This window comes from Salmo salar, chromosome ssa03, assembly GCF_905237065.1.
Source record: "Salmo salar chromosome ssa03, Ssal_v3.1, whole genome shotgun sequence".
Classification (NCBI taxonomy): Eukaryota; Metazoa; Chordata; class Actinopteri; order Salmoniformes; family Salmonidae; genus Salmo; species Salmo salar.
Window position 1 is genome coordinate 6,161,201 of NC_059444.1, and position 23,195 is coordinate 6,184,395.

The following is a 23,195-nucleotide window of genomic DNA, read 5'->3' on the forward strand; positions in this document are numbered from 1 at the left end:
CTGTGGTCTGTTAGTCTGTTACCTCACAGTACTACTGGGGTCTGTTAGTCTGTTACCTCACAGTACTACTGGGGTCTGTTAGCATCTGTTACCTCACAGTACTACTGGGGTCTGTTAGACAGTCTGTTACCTCACAGTACTACTGGGGTCTGTTAGTCTGTTACCTCACAGTACTACTGGGGTCTGTTAGACAGTCTGTTACCTCACAGTACTACTGGGGTCTGTTAGTCTGTTACCTCACATACTACTGGGGTCTGTTAGCTCTGTTACCTCACAGTACTACTGGGGTCTGTTAGCGTCTGTTACCTCACAGTACTACTGTGGTCTGTTAGACAGTCTGTTACCTCACAGTACTACTGGGGTCTGTTAGTCTGTTACCTCACAGTACTACTGGGGTCTGTTAGACAGTCTGTTACCTCACAGTACTCCTGGGGTCTGTAGGTCTGTTACTTCACAGAAGAGGAGAGGAGAGAAAAATAGATGGGGAGAAGAGCAGAGAGGAGAGGAGAGGAGAGGAGAGGAGAGGAGAGGAGAGGAGAGGAGAGGAGAGGAGAGGAGAGGAGAGGAGAGGAGAGGAGAGGAGAGGGAGAGGAGAGGAGAGGAGAGGAGAGGAGCAGAGAGGAATGGAGAGGAGAGGGGGAGCAGAGAGGAGTATAAATGCTTGTAGAGTGGTGAAAGATCCATCTGTCCCAGTTTATAGATACCATTTTAGACAGAATGTCCTGTGGAGAGTTCCATAGTGATTCCATAGACAGGACTCTCCTGCTTCAGGGGATTTGCTAACCTTCCCATTACCCTAACATACAGACAACCAACTACTAACAGAAAAAGAACCGATAATCCAGCCATGAATGAATTATAGCATACAGGCTACAGAACAGATGACTACAGCTTCAGAACGTCTTGTGTCTTTCATTTGAACAAGAGAGGAGAAGAGAAAGAGGAACAAACAAGCCATTGGTTGGTTATGAGGTCCAGTCCGGACTGGTTAGTACGCTCAGTGGCAATATCACTAAAACAGCTGCGAGCAGCGGGCCAACACAAAGCACACACTGATCACATTTTTTCCCCAGCCTCAGCCTTTCTTCGCCTTCACTCTGCTCTGCCTCCTATTCCCCTCCTCTCCGTTACAGATTTAACACCTGCTTAGACAATCAGCCCAGCAGCGGTGAGGCAGCCATATGTGGAACAGAACGGATGAGAGTCAAGTTTATACCTGCACGATAACACGTTCAAGTGCCTCAAATACTTCCATCATGTTCCTCAGAGAGTATAGTTCGCCTCAATACTTCCATCATGTTTCTAAGAGAGTATTGTTCGCCTAAATACTGTCATCTTGTTCCTCAGAGAGTATAGTTCCCCTCAATACTTCCATCATGTTTCTAAGAGAGTATTGTTCGCCTAAATACTGTCATCTTGTTCCTCAGAGAGTATAGTTCCCCTCAATACTTACATCTTGTTTCTAAGAGAGTACTGTTCGCCTAAATACTTCCATCTTGTTCCTAAGAGAGTATAGTTCGCCTAAATACTGCCATCTTGTTTCTAATAGATTATTGTTCTCCTAAATACGTCCATCTTGTTTCTAATAGATTATTGTTCTCCTAAATACTTCCATCTTGTTTCTAATAGATTATTGTTCTCCTAAATACTTCCATCTTGTTTCTAATAGATTATTGTTCTCCTAAATACTTCCATCTTGTTTCTCATAGATTATAGTTCCCCTCAATACTTCCATCTTGTTTCTAATAGAGTATTGTTCGCTTAAATACTTCCATCTTGTTTCTCATAGAGTATAGTTCGCCTAAATACTTCCATCTTGTTTCTAATAGATTATTGTTCTCCTAAATACTTCCATCTTGTTTCTAATAGAGTACACGGTAGGAGTACAACTATTGGCTCTTTCCAACGTTGGGAAACAATTGTTTATCACGTTGACATGATTCAACACACTCTGACTAGATCGTTATCATGAAGACGAAGAACACATCCAATCAGGTCTTCACTGTTTGCTCTTTGCCTGATTGATTTACAGCACGGTGATTACCTGACTGATTTACAGCACGGTGATTACCTGACTGATTTACAGCACGGTGATTACCTGACTGATTTACAGCACGGTGATTACCTGACTGATTTACAGCACGGTGATTACCTGACTGATTTACAGCACGGTGATTACCTGACTGATTTACAGCACGGTGATTGCCTGACTGATTTACAGCACGGTGATTACCTGACTGATTTACAGCACGGTGATTACCTGACTGATTTACAGCACGGTGATTACCTGACTGATTTACAGCACGGTGATTACCTGACTGTTTTACAGCACGGTGATTACCTGATTGATTTACAGCACGGTGATTACCTGACTGATTTACAGCACGGTGATTACCTGACTGATTTACAGCACGGTGATTACCTGACTGATTTACAGCACGGTGATTACCTGACTGATTTACAGCACGGTGATTACCTGACTGATTTACAGCACGGTGATTACCTGACTGTTTTACAGCACGGTGATTACCTGATTGATTTACAGCACGGTGATTACCTGATTGATTTACAGCACGGTGATTACCTGACTGATTTACAGCACGGTGATTACCTAATTGATTTACAGCACGGTGATTACCTGACTGATTTACAGCACGGTGATTACCTGACTGATTTACAGCACGGTGATTACCTGACTGATTTACAGCACGGTGATTGCCTGACTGATTTACAGCACGGTGATTACCTGACTGATTTACAGCACGGTGATTACCTGACTGATTTACAGCACGGTGATTACCTGACTGATTTACAGCACGGTGATTACCTGACTGATTTACAGCACGGTGATTACCTGACTGATTTACAGCACGGTGATTACCTGTCATTTAACAGTGGCCTGGTCTGCTGTGCATGTGTCAGCTCCCCTTTATAATTTACATAATTTCCTCCTGTCCACAGAATGTCTATCAATTAGTATCAATTAGTCGTCATAACGACGCTAAGACCAATCCCATCGGTGTACTGCAGCTTCCTGCCAGAAGCACCTCCGGCGTCAACTATCACAGGCCGTGTTCACGAATGGCCCGTGTAGGGTGCCATTTGGCACACAGCCAAGGTGGTTCACTGATTTAGTAATGCTGTGTTCTTCACCAAATAAATCCTCTAGCACCTTTATTGATCAAGCCGAAAGGTAATAGCTGACGGCGTTACCTGTCTGTCAATACTTTAAGTGTGTCAGACTACCACACTGACGTATCAATACTGAACTTCAAATATTTGAGACTAAAATAACTTCATATTAGAAGACGACACAATGGTCGCATTATTCATTGTGTTACAATGGTACCTTGAGAGTACTGTGTTGCAATAGAGACAACATATTTGCCTCAATTCCATTATATTACTCAAAATAACAATAACACATAAGACTTGTTCTTAAATCAATTCTCTTAAAACGGCATTGTTGGTTAATAAGGGCTTGTAAGTAAGCTTTTCATTCTAAGGTCCACCACACCTGTTGTATTTGGTGCATGTGACAAATAAAAATAGATTTGATTTGTTATTGGTTAACGGATGAAGTTTTGCTGGCCTCGTTTTCAACAGCTGCGTTTGTGAACACTTGTCTACCTTGGAGGGGCTGTGCTGCATGAGTTTTTGGCTAAACGGCTAAAAACCCTGAGCCTCGATCCTCGGTCACCGCACTATAACCAACACCCTTCTATTACAGGGGATTTCACTCTGACACTCTGACTTTCTCTGGCTGGTCAGTAGCGTGCAGCTTGCATACAAAAAAAAAGAAAGATATGAATCAACAAACCCAAGGCTACTCAGTAGAGTTGCATTTAGCCGTTCCTGTAAGCAGGAAGTCGTCCTACTGTGCATAATGAGGTGAAGAATGATGTCATATTACTGAGTCTACCTTTAAGCACAATCATCTGGCAACAAAACACAAAAGCAGCTTTTCACTGTGTTAAACAATGACATCTATATCCTCCTACAAACAGGAGAAGAACAATATTTAGAGGAACTTGAAGGTTAATGACTAGTCTATACTCTCTTGGGTGATATTTAGATTTACTACTCTCTTAGAAAGACGGAAGTATTTAGGGGAACTATACTCTGTCAGGAACAAGATGGAAGTATTTAGGGGAACTATACTCTGTTAGGAACAAGATGGACGTATTTAGGGGAACTATACTCTCTTAGAAACAAGATGGAAGTATTTAGGGGAACTATACTGTCAGGAACAAGATGGAAGTATTTAGGGGAACTATACTGTCAGGAACAAGATGGAAGTATTTAGGGGAACTATACTCTCTTAGAAACAAGATTGAAGTATTTAGGGGAACTATACTCTCTGAAGAACAAGATGGAAGTATTTAGGGGAACTATACTCTCTTAGAAACAAGATTGAAGTATTTAGGGGAACTATACTCTCTTAGGAACAAGATTGAAGTATTTAGGGGAACTATACTCTCTTAGGAACAAAGATATGAATCAACAAACCCAAGGCTATTAAAGTTGAAGTGGAAATGATTACAGCTGAAGAAATATCTCTCATCTCTGTCCAAAATGGCACCCCATTCTCTATATAATGCATTTCGGGCCCTGGTTAAAAGTAGTGTACTATATAGGGTATAGGGTGCCAGTTGGGACCGCCTTCCAATGTGCGAACCAGGTCTCCCCCTGGCACAAACAAAATCATTTTCTCTTGTCATTGTTTCTAAACAGAGGAAAAAAAGGCCAAATTGCTCTATAATTCCACTCAGTTTAGTGTAATTTACATTCGAACAAAGAACACCCACATCACGCCGAACCTGGCCTCAAGACAGTTAAACATTTAAAATATCCGTGGTGGGGAGAGTCCCAATGCTAATTAGCTAAATGCTAACCCTTCATTTTGTACTGTATGGTTAAGTGCAGAAATAGCTGGCTAGCTGTCCATACATGTAGGCAACATATTTTCAGTTTAGTGTTTCACTCTCAATATCAAGACAGGTACTATGACAGTGTGACAGACTGGGGCTATTGTCTTGTCAGCTAGTGTATCATACTGTAGTATAGCTTGTCGCTCATAGTTTCCTTAGACCTCACAACTACCAGTCTGTGGTAAGGCTTGGTTAAGAGATAAGGAGAATGATCAGATGTCTATTATTAGGAGTAATTAGAGAAATACTGGTGGTCCATTTGCGGATATCATTAAATAATCCAAGCTACATCAAGGCATTTCTTCAAGCTGGGTTCACAGCTAAGGTATACTGTCAGACCTTCAGTATTGTCACGTCATGAGTAATGAGAGCTATACTGGTCAATTTGCTCTTTAATGTATGTTAGGATTGGATCTCGTGAAATAATACTTCTTGGGTGCTTCTGAACTAAATCGTTCAGGCCATAATCATCTCATAACTCTGCCAATTAAATTCAGAATTCCTATTTCTTGACATTCTCAGGTTTTGCACCCCATGAGTCCCCTTGTCCTCTAGTGACTCAAAATAAAGACATTTTGTAGTAGTAAAACTGACAGTTATTCAGTGACAATATTATTCATGACTGAAAACTCTCTGCACTTTCTATGTCACAAACAACCCCCATGGCAAAAATAAATTATCCGTAATATGCTCCCTCATATAATTTTCTTATTTCAGACTTCTATGTAGACTTTGTTCTCAATTCCTACCACTCTTTTAGGGGGAAAAAAACTAATTTAAAGTCATACACAACTGGCATTTTCCCTTGACACGACACAGTTCAGGGATCTATACAAGTGCAGAAAGCCAAGTACTGTTGTTATATAGTCCATAAAACCATTTATGAAAGAATTGTATGAAAGTCAAATAAAGAAACTGGCTTTTGAAGACAAATTAACTTTACAACTCCTAACATTACTCACTGCCAGTAGACTCCAATGCATGCTGAATAATAGTATCATTGAGACCAACTGTTATGCAGTATGCCTCCAATAAGATCCATCCACATTCATCTACTGTATGTCAGTGATCACCAAGGAATTCCTAGTCGATCGCCAAACATTTTACTTATTTTGCGTTGTTGGCGGTAGGTGCACTTGATTCAGCAGCCCAAGTGCTGTTGGCGGTAGGTGCACTTGATTCAGCAGCCCTAGTGTTGTTGGTGGTAGGTGCACTTGATTCAGCAGCCCTAGTGCTGTTGGTGGTAGGTGCACTTGATTCAGCAGCCCTAGTGCTGTTGGTGGTAGGAGCACTTGATTCAGCAGCCCTAGTGCTGTTGTCGGTAGGTGCACTTGATTCAGCAGCCCTAGTGCTGTTGGCGGTAGGTGCACTTGATTCAGCAGCCCTAGTGCTGTTGTCGGTAGGTGCACTTGATTCAGCAGCCCTAGTGCTGAAGGTAGAACTGAAGGTAGAACTCCGCTGGGCCAGAGAGCAAATCAAAGTGCACCTATAGGCCTACCGCTGGCCAATCGGATAGCTCAGATCACCGCGTCTGTACAGTTTCCTCGAGGCATAGATTGTAAAAAGAAGAATCGGACGCACGCCAAAGTTGCTACTTTGAGATGTAAAAACTTTTAAAACCATGACTAGAGAGAGACTCAAACAGATATGCTGTTTGTATGAGTAAGTTCATGGTTAAATTACTATTCAGCATTGTCAACACTTTGTTCAACACTTTTATGAGACATAAATAGCGCGTTCTCCCTACTTCCACTCATGCTACAACCAGCACTGCAGCTGTAATGAATGAGTAGAGCAAAGTGTTCTGATACGCTTGTGTTTTTATTATTAGTGGCTTGTGTCTTTTTTTAATATCGAGGAATATTTCACTTTCTCTGGTCACAGCAGTAACAACATGAATTGGTGCATGAGGCAGAAATAATGAAGTGCGACTAGAGTTTCACCATCAGCTGGAAGACTGTGTCCCGTTTTCTCTTTACGGAGGCAGGGAGAGCGGAGGGACATTGAGTCGGGGGAGAGGCAGCATCACCTCTGCTCCCTCCCCTCAGACTGACTATCAGATGCAGGCCGTCAGTCCAGCAGAAAAAAATGAGTAATACAACAAACTATATATGTAATTTCAAAATGGTCTCAGAAGAACAACATTGGCAGGGCAATTCAAGTATAGCCAATATGTAGTGATAATGTATTGGGCCTATAGCCTACTGCACAAACCTCAATGCTACAGAACTGTTTTTAATTGGTTAATGTTGCATAGGATTATGTTTTTAAGTCATGTTTAAAAGAAATCTGAGGGGTAGATCTCGGCTTGCATTTTCACTCACAAAGTGATCTTCACTCAGAAAAGGTTGTTGACCACTGATCTACATCATGTGTCCAGCTGAATCAACAAATTACTGCCTTCATGTCATAGGCCTGCAGTTTAATAGGCTAATAGCCACAGCACACCAAACCTTCACAAAAGTTCCTAAACTTTAGTAAGGTAATATTAAAAGTAAGTCAAGTCATTGTTTATAGTGAAAAGACGAGCAGGATATTATATTGTGGCAAACACAACATTACAGTTGGAACTTTATTTGGCCAAAGAAAATGGCGGTAACAGAATGAAACAAAACATTTGCGACCTGGTTTAAACCTTCACAAAAGTTTTGAACAGGCTGTATTGCAGCAATTACCAAGAAAGGCTAGTGCCTACCATAGCCAACACTTGACACCTAATAATAGGCTGATGATATTTATTCAATAACAGACCTACTTATAACCCATCTTTAACTAAATATGGAGCACGCAATTAAAAATACAGATCAAACTTAACATTGTTTTGTCCACGAAAATGTCTCAACAGAATGAAACAAAACACGTATTGCATATTTAAAGAATTGGTTTGTATTAATTAATAGGCCTACAATAATAACAAGGATATACAACAATAATAATAATGCAAATTATTATAAATACTAAAACATATAATAATAATAAAGTTCCAAAATTGCATCCTACCTGAATAACGAGTTGCACAATAGCCTGCTTTGGCCACGCCAAAATTCTTCTCATCTTTGTCCACTACAATATTAAAACTTTTCCATACAGAGGACATTCCCCTTGTAGCAGGGCTCCAGATTAACATTGGTGGCACCAGCCCATGATTTTGGTCGTACCAATTTGTTTTTGCAGCATCACGAAATAGAACTAATGAGTAGGCTTCTCATCTTCTAAAATCATTCACAGCTTCGTGCAACCTAATCCAGTGATCGTCATGTATTGTGGGTAGACAATTAGGCTCTTGATGTTATATTTTACTGTTAAAATACAGCTTCAGAAGGATTTTTTTTTATATATATATATATATAAGTGGAAACTCAAAACACATTAGGTAGATCAGTAACTCTAAAGATAATACCCACCCATAGTAGCAATGTATTAATCTAAGAGTACATTTTACATTTAATGTCCCAAAAACTTTGCAGTTATAGCCAACCGTCCAATGAGACCTAAGCACCGCAATGGCCAATGCACATTTCGTGCACTCTGTATCTCAAAGCCATATCAAATATGTTTGTTAAATAGTTGATATTGAGCTCAAATTTGACAGTTGAGAAATAAAAAGTAAACCAACAGAAAGCTGAGAACATCTTCTCTCCTTCTGTGACAATACGATAGGTGTGTCTTCCCAGGAATGTTTTGACTTTAAAATGTTATACAACCAGAACACTTTTCTTTCTCCCGGGGGATATTTTGTTCGTGCCTGGGAAAGGAGAGAGAGAGTGGCTCGCTAGACATAGCAGCAGGCCCCTGAGAAACAGGTACATGGGCAGGCAGACATTTTCATTAAAGGAATCACGAGGATAATGGAAAGGAAAGGGGGGATACCTAGTCAATTGTACAACTGAATGCCTTCAACTGAAATGTGTCTTCCGCATTTAACCCAACCCCTCTGAATCAGAGGGGGGGGGGCTGCCTTAATCCACTTTACAATTTGACCGAATTTTTTAGCCTCCTAAAAAAATAAGACGTTTTTTGTGAGACGAATGAATGTGCAGCCTGCACCGATGCAACCAATGCATTTTTTTAATCTCCCACCACCAGGTGTCAAAAGGTCGCAAAATGCAACTAAATGGTGGCGGTCTGGAGCCCTGGCTAGTAGGCTTTTCCCTCTCTAACTTTAGTTTTCCTTCAATGAAAAAGGCCTCCATCTTTACAATCAACAGTTGCCTAGGCCAAGGCTCCTCTCTCACTCCCTCTCTCTCCTCAGCAGCAGGGGGAGCCACGAAAATTTTTTCCCAGCTACAATTTTATTAATCAGCTTTTCAGTATTTTATCGTCCAAAAGCCGGAAATTACCAGTTAACAAAAACCATTTTGTCCAATGGCTTTCCATAGCCTCCTTACACACATCACGCTGCACACATAGTGCTGACACAGCAAAGTGGAATTACAGATTTTGCGCCAACCTGTCAATCAATCATTTTAACTTTTTTTGCTATTATTATATAGGGACTAAGCCCCCTTTTGCCCCGGGTACAGGCCTGTCCCAAAAAGATAGCAATCCAACATTTGCTGCATATTATCCATACATAAAATCAACAACTCAATGGCACAGTAAGCAACGGCCAATGTCCTTACAATTTTTTATACAATTTCGCAGTATTGTTACAACCTCATAGTGTGGAAATATATATAAAAGACAGGGAAATCATGTTTTTTGACTACACTGGGCCTTTAAATGTTCTTACCTCAAAAACTTCTTCATCCAGAATCCTGGTTCCAAAGACAACGATGCCGTCAGTGTTGATGTCTGCCCCGTCGCTCCTCTTCAGTGGCCTGCTCAGCTTCTTCTTACAATCCACAATGATGGTCACACTCTTCTTCTCCACACTGATGGCCACGCGATGCCATCTACACATGGACAGAGGAGGAAGTGGGTTAGAGAAATATGAGAGATTTGGAGGAGAACATGAAACGTATGTGGTGTATTTGTTGATGATGAATGGTAAAACCTGAGCACAGGATATACATTTACAGTCTGGTATTAGTCAGAGATTATCTACAGTCTGGTATAGTCAGAGATTATCTAGTGGCTGGTATTAGTCAGAGATTATCTACTGTCTGGTATAGTCAGAGATTATCTACAGTCTGATATAGTCAGAGATTATCTACTATCTGGTATAGTCAGAGATGATCTACTGTCTGATATAGTCAGAGATTATCTACAGTCTGGTATAGTCAGAGATTATCTACAGTCTGATATAGTCAGAGATTATCTACTGTCTGGTATAGTCAGAGATGATCTACTGTCTGATATAGTCAGAGATTATCTACAGTCTGGTATAGTCAATAGTCTGATATAGTCAGAGATTATCTACCGTCTGGTATAGTCAGAGATTATCTACAGTCTGGTATAGTCAGAGATTATCTACCGTCTGGTATAGTCAGAGATTATCTACAGTCTGGTATAGGCAGAAATTATCTACCTTCTGGTATAGTCAGAGATTATCTACAGTCTGGTATTAGTTTGGGGCGGCAGGTAGCCTAGTCGTTAGCGCTTTGGACTAGTAACCGAAAGGTTGCAAGTTCAAATCCCTGAGCTGACAGGGTACAAATCTGTCATTCTGCCCCTGAACAGGCAGTTAACCCACTGTTCCTAGGCTGTCATTGAAAATAAGAATTTGTTCTTAACTGACTTGCCTGGTTAAAATAAAATAAATAGTCAGAGATGATCTACCGTATGGCATCGTCAGAGAGATGCCAACAGATTTAAAACTAGGTTGTTCTTGTTGAAGATAATTTGATCTTCTCAGAAAAATTCCTAGTTAGACAAACAATAAAACAATAAAATTACAGTAATTGAAACAGGCTTAGTCTACTTTACAAGTTTTGGAAAACAGATAAATCAACTACAGACATTGAAGTCACATACCAATGCAGCATTTAATTTCACTGTAGACAATTGTATCAGGCACGTTTTCGCAAAATGTTTCATATTAGCAAAGAGTTCACAGTCAGAATATTAATGTTACAGTTAGATCATTTATGAAGCTCAAACTCTTTTATTTGGATAGTTAACTACACATCAACAACACAGACAGCTGTAAATAATTTGGCAAAAACTATTTGTAATTAAAACCCTGCCAAATAAATAATTGGGTTACTCAAAAATACAACCATCCCACAGTTATATTCCTTATGTTTTCAATAACTAAACAATGAAGCATATAAATCTAATACTTGTGCATTTTCAGTATTCAGTATTCAGACCCCTTGACTTTTTCCACATTTTGTTACGTTACAGCCTTATTCTAAAATGAATTTAAAAAATAATAAAAAAATCTCATCAATCTACACATAATACCCCACAATGACATCACAATACCCCATAATGACATCACAATACCCCATAATGACAAAGCAAAAACTGGTGTTTCCAAACTTATTTCATTCAAGATTGATGAAGGCTACTGTGTCACAATCCTGTCTCGGAGCTTTATGGACAATTCCTTCGACCTCATGGCTTGGTTTTTGCTCTGACATGCACTGTCAACTGTGAGACCATATATAGACAGGTGTGTGCCTTTCCAAATCATGTCCAATCAATTGACTTTACCACAGGTAAACCTCAAGGATGATCAATGGAAACAGGATGCACCTGAGCTCAATGTTGAGTCTCATAGTAAAGGGTCTGAATACTTATGTAAATACGTTTTTTTTTCTTTGTGTTTTTAAATTTTTAATACATTTGCAAACATTTCTAAAAACCTGTTTTCGCTTTGTCATGATGGGTTATTGTGTGTAGAATGCTGAAGACATGTATTATTTATTTAATACATTTTAGAATAAGACTGTAATGTCACAAAATGTGGAAAAAGTCAAGGGGGCTGAATACTTTCCGAATGGACTGTATGTGGTATGGAGTATGTCTGCACTAAGAACTCAGTAAGGCCACAGACCCTCTCAGAAACATCTTACCGTCCTCCATGTACAACATCAAAAGCACAACAAGCATAAAACTGCACACCAATGAGCATCTTCTAACTTTTCGTAGGTTTAGGTTCAGTCACCAAGTGAAAGGACAAACTTCAGTTACTTACCTGAGGAAAGAGAAATCCTAAAACTGACCCAAACAGCGCCTACCCCCTCTCAAACCCTAATCCTAATCCTAACCCTAATCCTAACCCTAACCCTAATCCTAATCCTAACCCTAACCCTCTCAAACCCTAATCCTAACCCTAACCCTAATCCTAACCCTAACCCTAATCCTAACCCTAACCTTACCCCAACCCTAACCCTAACCTTACCCCAACCCTAACCTACCCTAACCTAACCCTAACCCCAATCCTAACCCTAACCCTAACCCTAATCCTAATCCTAACCCTAACCTTACCCCAACCCTAACCCTAATCCTAACCCTAACCTTACCCCAACCCTAACCTTGTCCATAACATAAAAGGCCTTGCTCTGTGATACAGTAGTGATGAGTTACTCAGGTGTCTCAGACATCACTTACTTGCCATCAGCGAGGTTGATGGATCTAAACAATGGGTAATCCTCTGGGGCAGGTTTCCCATGTTGGTCTTCGTACAGGAAGACAGGAGAGCGTCCCACCTCCACACCCAGCTGCTGGACCCCCTGCTCATTATACACAGACAGCAGGAAGGACTGGCTGCCTGCCTTGGGCTTGATGGTGAACATCACTGAGAAGTCCTCTGGGAACACTCCTCCTGGTGAAAGAAGAAAAAGAAGAGAGAGTTTAATTTATTCATCTGATTGGTTAGAGAGCTTCATTTATTCATCTGATTGGTTAGAGAGGTTCATTTATTCATCTGATTGGTTAGAGAGGTTCATTTATTCATCTGATTGGTTAGAGAGCTTCATTTATTCATCTGATTGGTTAGAGAGGTTCATTTATTCATCTGATTGGTTAGAGAGGTTCATTTATTCATTTGATTGGTTAGAGAGGTTCATTATTCATCTGATTGGTTCTGTTTATTTGGATCCCCATTAGCTGCCAAACTCCTGGGTAATCATCAATGTGTAGCGCCAAAAGTGAAGGGAAGAATGTTAGAGGAGGGCGAACAACAAGAAGATAGGTTAGCTTAGCAATATGACATCATCAAAACCAGAAAAGTTAGAGAAGGTAGAGGTGGACGCAGTAATATGACATCATCAGACACAGAAGAGTTAGAAAGGATAGAGGTGGATGCAGTAATATGACATCATCAGACACAGAAGAGTTCGAGAGGATAGAGGTGGACGCAGTAAAATGACATCATCAGACACAGAAGAGTAAGAGATGTTAGAGGTGGACGCAGTAATATGACATCATTAGACACAGAAGAGTTAGAGAGGATAGAGGTGGACGCGGTAATATGACATCATCAGACACAGAAGAGTTCGAGAGGGTAGAGGTGGACGCAGTAATATGACATCATCAGACACAGAAGAGTTCGAGAGGATAGAGGTGGACGCGGTAATATGACATCATCAGACACAGAAGAGTTAGAAAGGATAGAGGTGGATGCAGTAATATGACATCATCAGACACAGAAGAGTTAGAGAGGATAGAGGTGGACGCAGTAAAATGACATCATCAGACACAGAAGAGTTAGAGAGGGTAGAGGTGGACGCAGTAATATGACATCATCAGACACAGAAGAGTTTGAGAGGATAGAGGTGGACGCAGTAAAATGACATCATCAGACACAGAAGAGTAAGAGATGTTAGAGGTGGACGCAGTAATATGACATCATTAGACACAGAAGAGTTAGAGAGGATAGAGGTGGACGCGGTAATATGACATCATCAGACACAGAAGAGTTCGAGAGGGTAGAGGTGGACGCAGTAATATGACATCATCAGACACAGAAGAGTTCGAGAGGATAGAGGTGGACGCAGTAATATGACATCATCAGACACAGAAGAGTTCGAGAGAAAAGAGGTGGACGCAGTAATATGACATCATCAGACACAGAAGAGTTAGAGAGGATAGAGGTGGACGCAGTAAAATGACATCATCAGACACAGAAGAGTTAGAGAGGGTAGAGGTGGACGCAGTAATATGACATCATCAGACACAGAAGAGTTCGAGAGGATAGAGGTGGACGCAGTAAAATGACATCATCAGACACAGAAGAGTAAGAGATGTTAGAGGTGGACGCAGTAATATGACATCATTAGACACAGAAGAGTTAGAGAGGATAGAGGTGGACGCGGTAATATGACATCATCAGACACAGAAGAGTTCGAGAGGATAGAGGTGGACGTGGTAATATGACATCATCAGACACAGAAGAGTTCGAGAGAATAAAGGTGGACGCAGTAATATGACATCATCAGACACAGAAGAGTTAGAGAGGATAGAGGTGGACGCGGTAATATGACATTTAAGGCTGGCAAAAATAAAGAATAACCCTATAACTGACGGATATGGATGGAGACCATCATGAAAATAAAATAACCGTTATAAACGCTGTATAAAAAATGTAATAACCGGGGACAAAAAGATGCTTTTGAAGTCCAAAAGACAAAAAAGAAAACAAGGCTTCCGAAATGTAAAAAACAGACAGACACTAGGCCTGCTAAATCAAGATTAATAATTATAATAATAAACTCAGCATAAAAAGAAACAGCCCTTTTTCAGGACCCTGTCTTTCAAAGATAATTTGTAAAAATCCAAATAACTTCACAGATCTTCATTGTAAAGGGTTTAAACACTGCTTCCCATGCTTGTTCAATGAACCATAAACAATTAATGAACATGCACCTGTGGAACGGTCGTTTAGACACTAACAGGTTACAGACGGTAGGCAATTAAGGTCACAGTTATGAAAACTTAGGACACTAAAAGAGGCCTTTCTACTGACTCTGAAAAACGCCAAAAGAAAGATGCACAGGGTCCCTGCTCATCTGCGTGTCTGTGCCTTAGGCATGCTGCAAGGAGGCATGAGGACTGCAGATGTGGCCAGGGCAATAAATTGCAATGTCCGTACTGTGAGACACCACACCAGATACTGACTGTTACTTTTGATTTTAAACCCCCCCTTTGTTCAGGGACACATTATTCAATTTCTGTTAGTCACATGTCTGTGGAACTTGTTCAGTTTATGTCTCAGTTGTTGAATCTTGTTATGTTCATACAAATATTTACACATGTAAATTTGCTGAAAATAAACGCAGTTGACAGTGAGTTTAGTAACGTTTAGTGTGGAACAAACAGCTGACTGAAGACGGGGACGGCTGGGAAATCGTTTGGTTGAGTCTGTTTCTGCGGTAACATGGACTCTTAACAACGTGATGAAACTTTGTTGCTGAAACAAGCAAGGTGTTGTAGCAAACGAGTCTTCGGTTGTCTAGGCAACGCCCCCCCCCTCCCTGCAGCAGCAGCAGCGCATGCAGTCAGGAGCGGTTATTTGTTATATTGGTATATTTTATTAGGATCCCCCATTAGCTGTTGCAAAAGCAGCAGCTACTCTTCCTGGGGTTCCACACAAAACATGAAACATAATACAGAATGACACAAATTCCAGAACATCATTAGACAAGAACAGCTCAAGGACAGAACTACATACATTTTAAAAAAAGGTACACGTAGCCTACATATCAACGCATACACACAAACTATCGAGGTCAAATAGGGGAGAGGCGTTGTGCCATGAGGTGTTGCTTTAACTGTTTTTTGAAACCAGGTTTGCTGTTCATTTGAGCAATATGAGATGGAATGGAGTTCCATGCAATAATAGTTCTATATAAAACTGTACACTTTCTTGAATTTGTTCTGGATTAGGGGACTATGAAAAGACCCCTGGTGGCATGTCTGGTGGGATACGTTATAACAGTGACCGGGGTCAATTTTCCTCACCAATAACCGTCATCCAAAATTCCATGACCGTTACAGCCCTAATGACATCATCATATTTCTGGGAGACTTCCTGTTTATATAATTTTTGTTTTTCTTTTTACCTTTATTTAACAAGGCAATTTTAAGAACACATTCTTATTTACAATGACGGCCTACCCCGGCCAAACTCGGACGACGCTGGGCCAATTGTGCGCCGCCTTATGGGACTCCCAATCACGGCCGGATGTGATTCAGCCTGGATTTGAAACAGGGACTGTAGTGACGCCTCTTGGCACTGAGATGCAGTGCCTTAGACCGCTGAACCACTCGGGAGCCCAGAATTCAAGGCTTGTCTTTATTTACGCCCATCCTTGATGACACATTAAAATAATAATGTCAATCTCATGGACTGTTAGCCCTCACACCCATAGCTTTGTCTACTTGAGAGGGGTTACGTTTCCCTAGCTTCATCCTTTAGTTTACCAGACGATGTGGCAGGGTCAGGCTCGTAAAATTACAGATTTGTACCTTTAATTTTATCCCAATTATAGTAGATACTAATAACTTTAATTTAAGTTTAAATGTGTTCTTTGTCGCTGGGTACTTTAAGCACGTATAAGAGCAACTGGCTAATCTTGAAAGTCACAAGTGACCTAATTGGACCATTCGTTTTACAAGGTGTGTGAAAAGAGAACAATCCTAACAAATGTAGTTCTTTAACTAACCATTAAGTAGAATAAACGACTAATAGGTTTGCTGGTGATGATATAAAAGCTGAATTTTTCTCGTTTAGAGAACTCTGACAGACTGCTACTATTGCCAATTCAAATGGGAAACTGTACTCCACTCCATTCAATTGTATTTGAGCCTATTTGACTGAAATTCCCACTCTTTAAAACCAGTAATATTCCCAGGCAAATAATTATTTTGGCCTAAAATCACAGAAAATCTCACTGTTCATTTAATCTCCTGGTATTTTGTGCCTTTATTTTTCTTTTGCTGTCTGGGCAATTTGGCAAAGCACCAACACTCACAGACGGAGGAAACAGTATTTAACAAGCCACTGTGTCTAGTAAAGTTGTATACAGTATCCTGCCAGTATGAGCCAAGTAGGCAACTAGAGTCTTTAACTGTCTATCTTTTCAACCAGAAAGAGGGCAAACGACTCCAACGGACAAGAACCAACTTTGTCCTTCGAGCTAATAAATGCTTGGTCGTTGCCCTACGTGTCCTTATAGTATAGGCCTTATCATTCTGTATCTGCAGTCTTCCTTCATACATTAAACATCTCAATTAACCTCCCTTATTCTCTCAATTCATTAATCCCTACAGTGTAGTCCCTATTCTATCTGATCATTAATCCCTACAGTGTAGGCCTGTCATGTCCTGACCAGTAAAAGGGGTTATTTGATATTGTAGTTTGGTCAGGGCGTGGCAGGGGGTGTTTGTTTTGTGTGTTTCGGGGTTTTTGGTTTATGTTCTATGTTATCTATTTCTATGTGTTTATCTAGTTTTCTATTTCTATGTTGGGTTTTTGGCAATGACCTTCAATTAGAGGCAGCTGGTTGTCGTTGTCTCTAATTGGAGGCCATATTTAGTGGGGTTTGTTTTCACTTGTGTTTTGTGGGTGGTTATTTTCTGTTTAGCCTTTTGGAACTGTTTCGTTCTTTTGTTATTTTTGTTTAAGTGTTCACTTTACTTCAAATAAATTAAGTATGAGCACTTTACCCGCTGCGCCTTGGTCCAATCCTTACGACGCCTATGACAAGGCCCTATTCTATCAATTCAATCATCCCTACAGCGTAGGCCCTACACTCTCAGTTATTCATCTATCTCTACAGGGTACATGCTGTACTTGCTGTATTCATACATTAAACATCTCAATTCCACCAATGGATAGAACTGAAACATATCCCTGTTCCATATCTATCAACATCAGGTTAGACAGTGTTTTGTACCGTTGCAGCTAATGACCTAGTTGTTGTATTCCCTCTGTTGTTCAATCAATCAAATTTCAATCAAATGTATTTATAAAGCCCTTCTTACATCAGCTGATATCTCAAAGTGCTTTACAGAAACCCAGCCTAAAACCCCAAACAGCAAGCAATGCAGGTGTAGAAGCAAGGTGGCTAGGGAAAAAACTCCCTAGAAATGCCAGAACCTAGGAAGAAACCTAGAGAGGAACCAGGCTATGAGGGGTGGGCCAGTCCTCTGTTGTTTTATTGTCAGTACTGTGGATTAACTGGTTTGAACAGTAAGCAGTTTAGGACAGTAGCATACCTCTATGGAGACCCCTTGGAAGTGTCCAAAATGGCACCCTATTCCCTATGAGGTGCACAACATAGGGAATAGGGATACGGTGCCATCTGGAATTCAAACACTATCAAAGACGTTTCTGTCTTTCCAAAATGGCCTCTGATGAATTCTGATGTGTTTGTGCGACGCCCTATGGGACTCCTAATCACGGGCAAGATGTGATACAGCCTGGATTCAAACCAGGGACTGTAGTGACACCTCTTGCACTGAGATGCAGAGCCTTTAGACCGCTGCGCCACTCGGGAAGCGTGTGGTAAATCAATTTACGTGAGGTTTGATGTGTGTGTGTGTGTGTGTGTGTGTGTGTGTGTGTGTGTGTGTGTGTGTGTGTGTGTGTGTGTGTGTGTGTGTCTCCAGATCGGTTAAGTCACCTGGGAAGAGTTGCTTGCTGGGAGCGCTGATCTGGGCCTGCTTCCCCACACGGAAGGCTATGTCAGGTTTAGATCCTCTCCGGTGAGCGCAGAAGCCCGTAGCTTTACGGACGCCATCCGGGGAGCTGTGGAAGTCCAGAACCTTGAGTACATCCACTGGGTCAGCTGTGAAGAGAGGACAGGGAGAAATGTTTTGTATTTTCACATGGTAAAAATAAAGAGTTTGTTCATATGGTAGCAGTATAGCAAATGTACTGTATTGTCGATTTTTTTATTTTTTTATTTTTTACCTCAGGGGTGAGGATTAAGTAGCCTCATTATAGCTTTGACCTCAAGAGGTTTAGTACAAAAATGAGTTTCATAAAAGCACAAAACCATAAAATCAGACATTACTATCTTTAATCTAACATGAAAGCTATTAAATGAGTATATATAGCTTTCACCTCACAGTTTAAGTATATTACTGTGTAATTACCATGGTATTAACTATCAACTACGTTTTTAAGTAGTAGTAGAACTGAAGCCTGAAAAAGACAGGAAATTCACATGAGCACCACAATGTCTACTCCACCCCATGTGCTCTACCAAGGTTTTCCAGCACACAGCTATGACCTGCTACAGTAGATATGTTGGTCTGTTTTGTAGTGGTAGCTCGGTTGCTTTGCCATAGAACAGGTCAACACTCAACAAAAAGGATGGAGGTTTGACGTTTTCCCAAGAAGATGGACATGTTTTTACCACACCCCTAGATGGTTTTACTGCACGTGAAGACAAATCTACTGATACGGCCACCAGTGTTTTTATGCAGAAACCTGGGCGGTGGGCCTGTAAAGATGATTAGGGGCCATCTAATGGGTTTAATAGGGCCCACCCCCCGCCTATATGGGGTCCACTCTACAAAACCACAGTTACAGACCCACAGGGAGGGAGGTTAAGAGAGAGGGGGGAGACAGTGTGAGAGAGAGAGAGAGAGAGAGAGGGAGGGAGAGTTGGAGAGAGGGAGACAGAGAGAGAGACAGAGAGAGAGAGAGAGAGAGAGAGAGAGAGAGAGAGAGAGAGAGAGAGAGGGAGCATGGGGGAGCCAGAGAGAAAGGGGAAGATAGAGGGAGAGAGGGAGCATGGGGGAGCCAGAGAGAAAGGGGAAGATAGAGAGGGAGAGAGAGAGAGAGAGAGAGAGAGAGAGAGAGAGAGAGAGAGAGTTGGAGAGTGTGAGAGAAAGGGATAAAACGTGGCCACTCGGCCTTTGGGTCTGGCACAGTAGGGTTGAGGTTTTACAGGCAATTTACACCACTGAGAACCTTTCCTATTAATGGAACAGGAACTGAAGGAGTGAGTGTCTTTTGTGTTACATACAACTGTTACACATACTATGGTCTGTGACTCTCTCTCTCTCTAATTCTCTCTCCCTCCCTGTTCCTCTCACTATCGCTCTCTTTTTCTATCTCTCTCAACTGACTAGCTGTATCAGCAAAGACGAGAGGAATTCTCTAACTATTTAATTTACTTACTTCCCCTCCCTCCCTCCCCTGAGGGTCACAGTGATATACAGTATGGTTATGGGGAATTTCAAGCAGGCTAATAGCAGGACAAGGTTTTAAAGGAGCCGTACACACAGGGGGTCTCTTCACTACTCACTAATAGGTTGAAAACGTCCCACATGGCACACATAGGGCTCTGGTCAAAAGAAGTGCACTATATAGGGAATAGGGTGCCATAGGGCTCTGGTCAAAAGTAGTGCACTATATAGGGAAGAGGGTTCCATAGGGCTCTGCTCTGGTCAAAAGTAGTGCACTATATAGGGAATAGGGTGCCATAGGGCTCTGGTCCAAAGTAGTGCACTATATAGGGAAGAGAGTTCAATAGGGCTCTGGTCAAAGTGTTGCACTATATAGGAAATAGGGTGCCATAGGACTCTGGTCAAAAGTAGTGCACTATATAGGGAAGAGGGTGCCATAGGGCTCTGGTCAAATGTAGTGAACTATATATGGAAGAGGGTTCCATAGGGCTCTGGTCCAAAGTAGTGCACTATATAGGGAATAGCCATTTGGAATAGCCATCCAGTTACCAGATGATTTATGTGGATCCTTTTCTAAAGAAGACCTCACCGTACATAGACGTATCTCAGTGTCTCTACTGTTACTGAAGGATCAGCTCACTAAGGATCATGGTCCAAACACACCAACACAGTGGTGAAGAGGACATGAGAAGGCCTCGTCCCCTGCAGGAGGCCGAAAAGATTTCAACCACATAGCCTATCGCTATTCGCCCTCCTGTTATTAACCAGAATGACAGTGACACAACTATCGACATAACACGGGAAATATGACCAAACTATCGACATAACACGGGAAATATGACCAAACTATCTACATAACACGGGAAATATGAACCAACTATCTACATAACACGGGAAATATGACCAAACTATCTACATAACACGGGAAATATGACCAAACTATCTACATAACACGGGAAATATGACCAAACTATCTACATAACACGGGAAATATGACCAAACTATCTACATAACACGGGAAATATGAACCAACTATCTACATAACACGGGAAATATGACCAAACTATCTACATAACACGGGAAATATGACCAAACTATCTACATAACACGGGAAATATGAACCAACTATCGACATAACACGGGAAATATGACCAAACCATCGACATAACACGGGAAATATGACCAAACTATCTACATAACACGGGAAATATGAACCAACTATCGACATAACACGGGAAATATGACCAAACCATCGACATAACACGGGAAATATGAACAAACTATCGACATAACACGGGAAATATGAACAAACTATCGACATCACTGGGGCCGAGCTCCCTGTCATCCTGGACTTTAATTGAACCTTTATTTAACTAGGCAAGTCAATATCAAGCGGTGTCAGAGGTTGACCCTCAAAATAGTCAAAGACTCCAGCCACCCAAGTCACAGACTGTTCTCTCTGCTACCTCACGGCAAGCGGTACCGATACACCACATTTTTTTACCAACAGGACCCTGAACAGCTTCTACTCCCAAGCCATAAGAGCGTTAAATAGTTAGTTCAATAGTTAAGCAAATAGCTACCCGGACTATCTGCATTGACCCTTTTTGCACTAACTCTTTTGACTCGTCACATACACTGCTGCTACTGTTTACTATCTGTCATGTTATTCCTAGTTATATGTACATATCTACCTCAGTTACCTTCGTACCCCTGCACATTGACTCAGTACTGGTACCCCTTTTCCAACAATGCAGAGATAAAGATTTTTTTTTAAATAATCTCTAAACAAATAGAAAAAAAAGGAGATGATCTAACAGAACTTTCATCACGTTTCACATCTTGGCTACGTCCCAAACGGCAGCCTATTCCCTATATAGTGCACTTCGTTTGATATGCAGCCCTTGTCTCTGAACCCCTCATCTTATAAGACTAACTAAACCCAGAACAAACATCAAAAGATTCTCCTCCAGCCATCCAGCCATCCCCAACAACATGGGATAATCTTGTCTGGACAGAAAAACCCCTATGTCACCCTTACACCAACCGTATACAGGGGCGGATTGGCCATAGGGCATTTCCCGAGCAAATGCCAGATGGACTGGTCCATTTTTAACTCAGTGGGTCGGTCTAAATTGGGGCTTTGGTGCAAAAGTATTATTATATGGAGAATAATGGGGGGGCCACAAGAGTAAAAAATGGTCCGGGATGATTTCTGGTCCAAGTCCATCCCTTACATCACCTCTATGTTACCCTTATGTCACCCTTATGTCACCCCTCTGTCCTTCTGTTACCGGGTCAACGGACAGGAAGCAGCGCCTTCCAAAGTAGCAAATAACAATAATAAAGTAACAGATTGTTTCACGATCTGACAAGAATGGGAGCTTCTGAAGCCTTTCTAGTCTGGCATATAAAGGCTTCGTAGAAAAGACAACTAGAAGGAGGAATTTAATATGCAATCTCACTGAAATGATGATAAAGATCCGCAGGGTTCTCAGAGAGTTGGATTCATTGAAAGAATAGGCCTAATGTGTTTGGTCCCAAAGTCTCACTCAAAGAAGAATCTAGAGGAAACGGAAGGAAAACTCCCCCATTCACATCGACAGGGCTGTAGGGGGGGGAGTGGGTCAAGGGCTTCAAGTTCCTCAGTGTCAACATCACTAAGGATCTATCGTAGTCAAAACACGACAACGCCTCTTTCCCATCAGGAGGATGAAAAGATTTGGCATGGGCCCTCAGATCCTCAAGAAGTTCTACAGCTACACCATCGAGAGCATCTTGACTGGTTGCATCACCGCCTGGTAACGCAAGCATCCGACCGCAAGATGCTACAGAGGGTAGTGTGGACAGCCCAGTACACCACTGGGGCCGAGCTCCCTGCCATCCAGGACCTCTATACCAGGCGGTGTAAGAGGAAGGCCCTAAAAATTGTCAAAGACTCCAGCCACCCAAGTCACAGACTGTTCTCTCTGCCACAAATGCACCAACAGGACCCTAAACAGCTTCTACCCCCAAGCCATAAGACTGCTAAATAGTTACTTAATTAACCAAATAGCTTCCTGCATTGACCATTTTTTTTCCCCAAACTTTTTTTTGACTCGTCACATACGCTGCTGCTACTGTTTATTATCTGCCACTTTATTCCTAGTTATATGTACATATCTACCTCAATTACCTTCGTACCCGTGCACATTGACTCAGCACTGGTACCTGTTAGTCTACACCTGTTGT

General features: G+C 41.4%; 1 protein-coding gene across 1 annotated transcript in view; it reads right to left on the reverse strand.

Annotated features, from left to right (window-relative positions):
* The window catches only part of LOC106596897 (collagen alpha-1(XI) chain), a 185,012-nt gene that overhangs the window by 149,195 nt on the left and 12,622 nt on the right, over positions 1-23,195 (reverse strand). The window contains exons 2-4 of the mRNA XM_045714451.1: positions 18,449-18,613; positions 12,432-12,645; positions 9,664-9,826 (exon numbers count right to left, since the gene is read on the reverse strand). Coding sequence (XP_045570407.1) covers positions 9,664-9,826; positions 12,432-12,645; positions 18,449-18,613 — 542 coding nt within the window. The remainder of the gene's footprint in view (positions 1-9,663; positions 9,827-12,431; positions 12,646-18,448; positions 18,614-23,195) is intronic.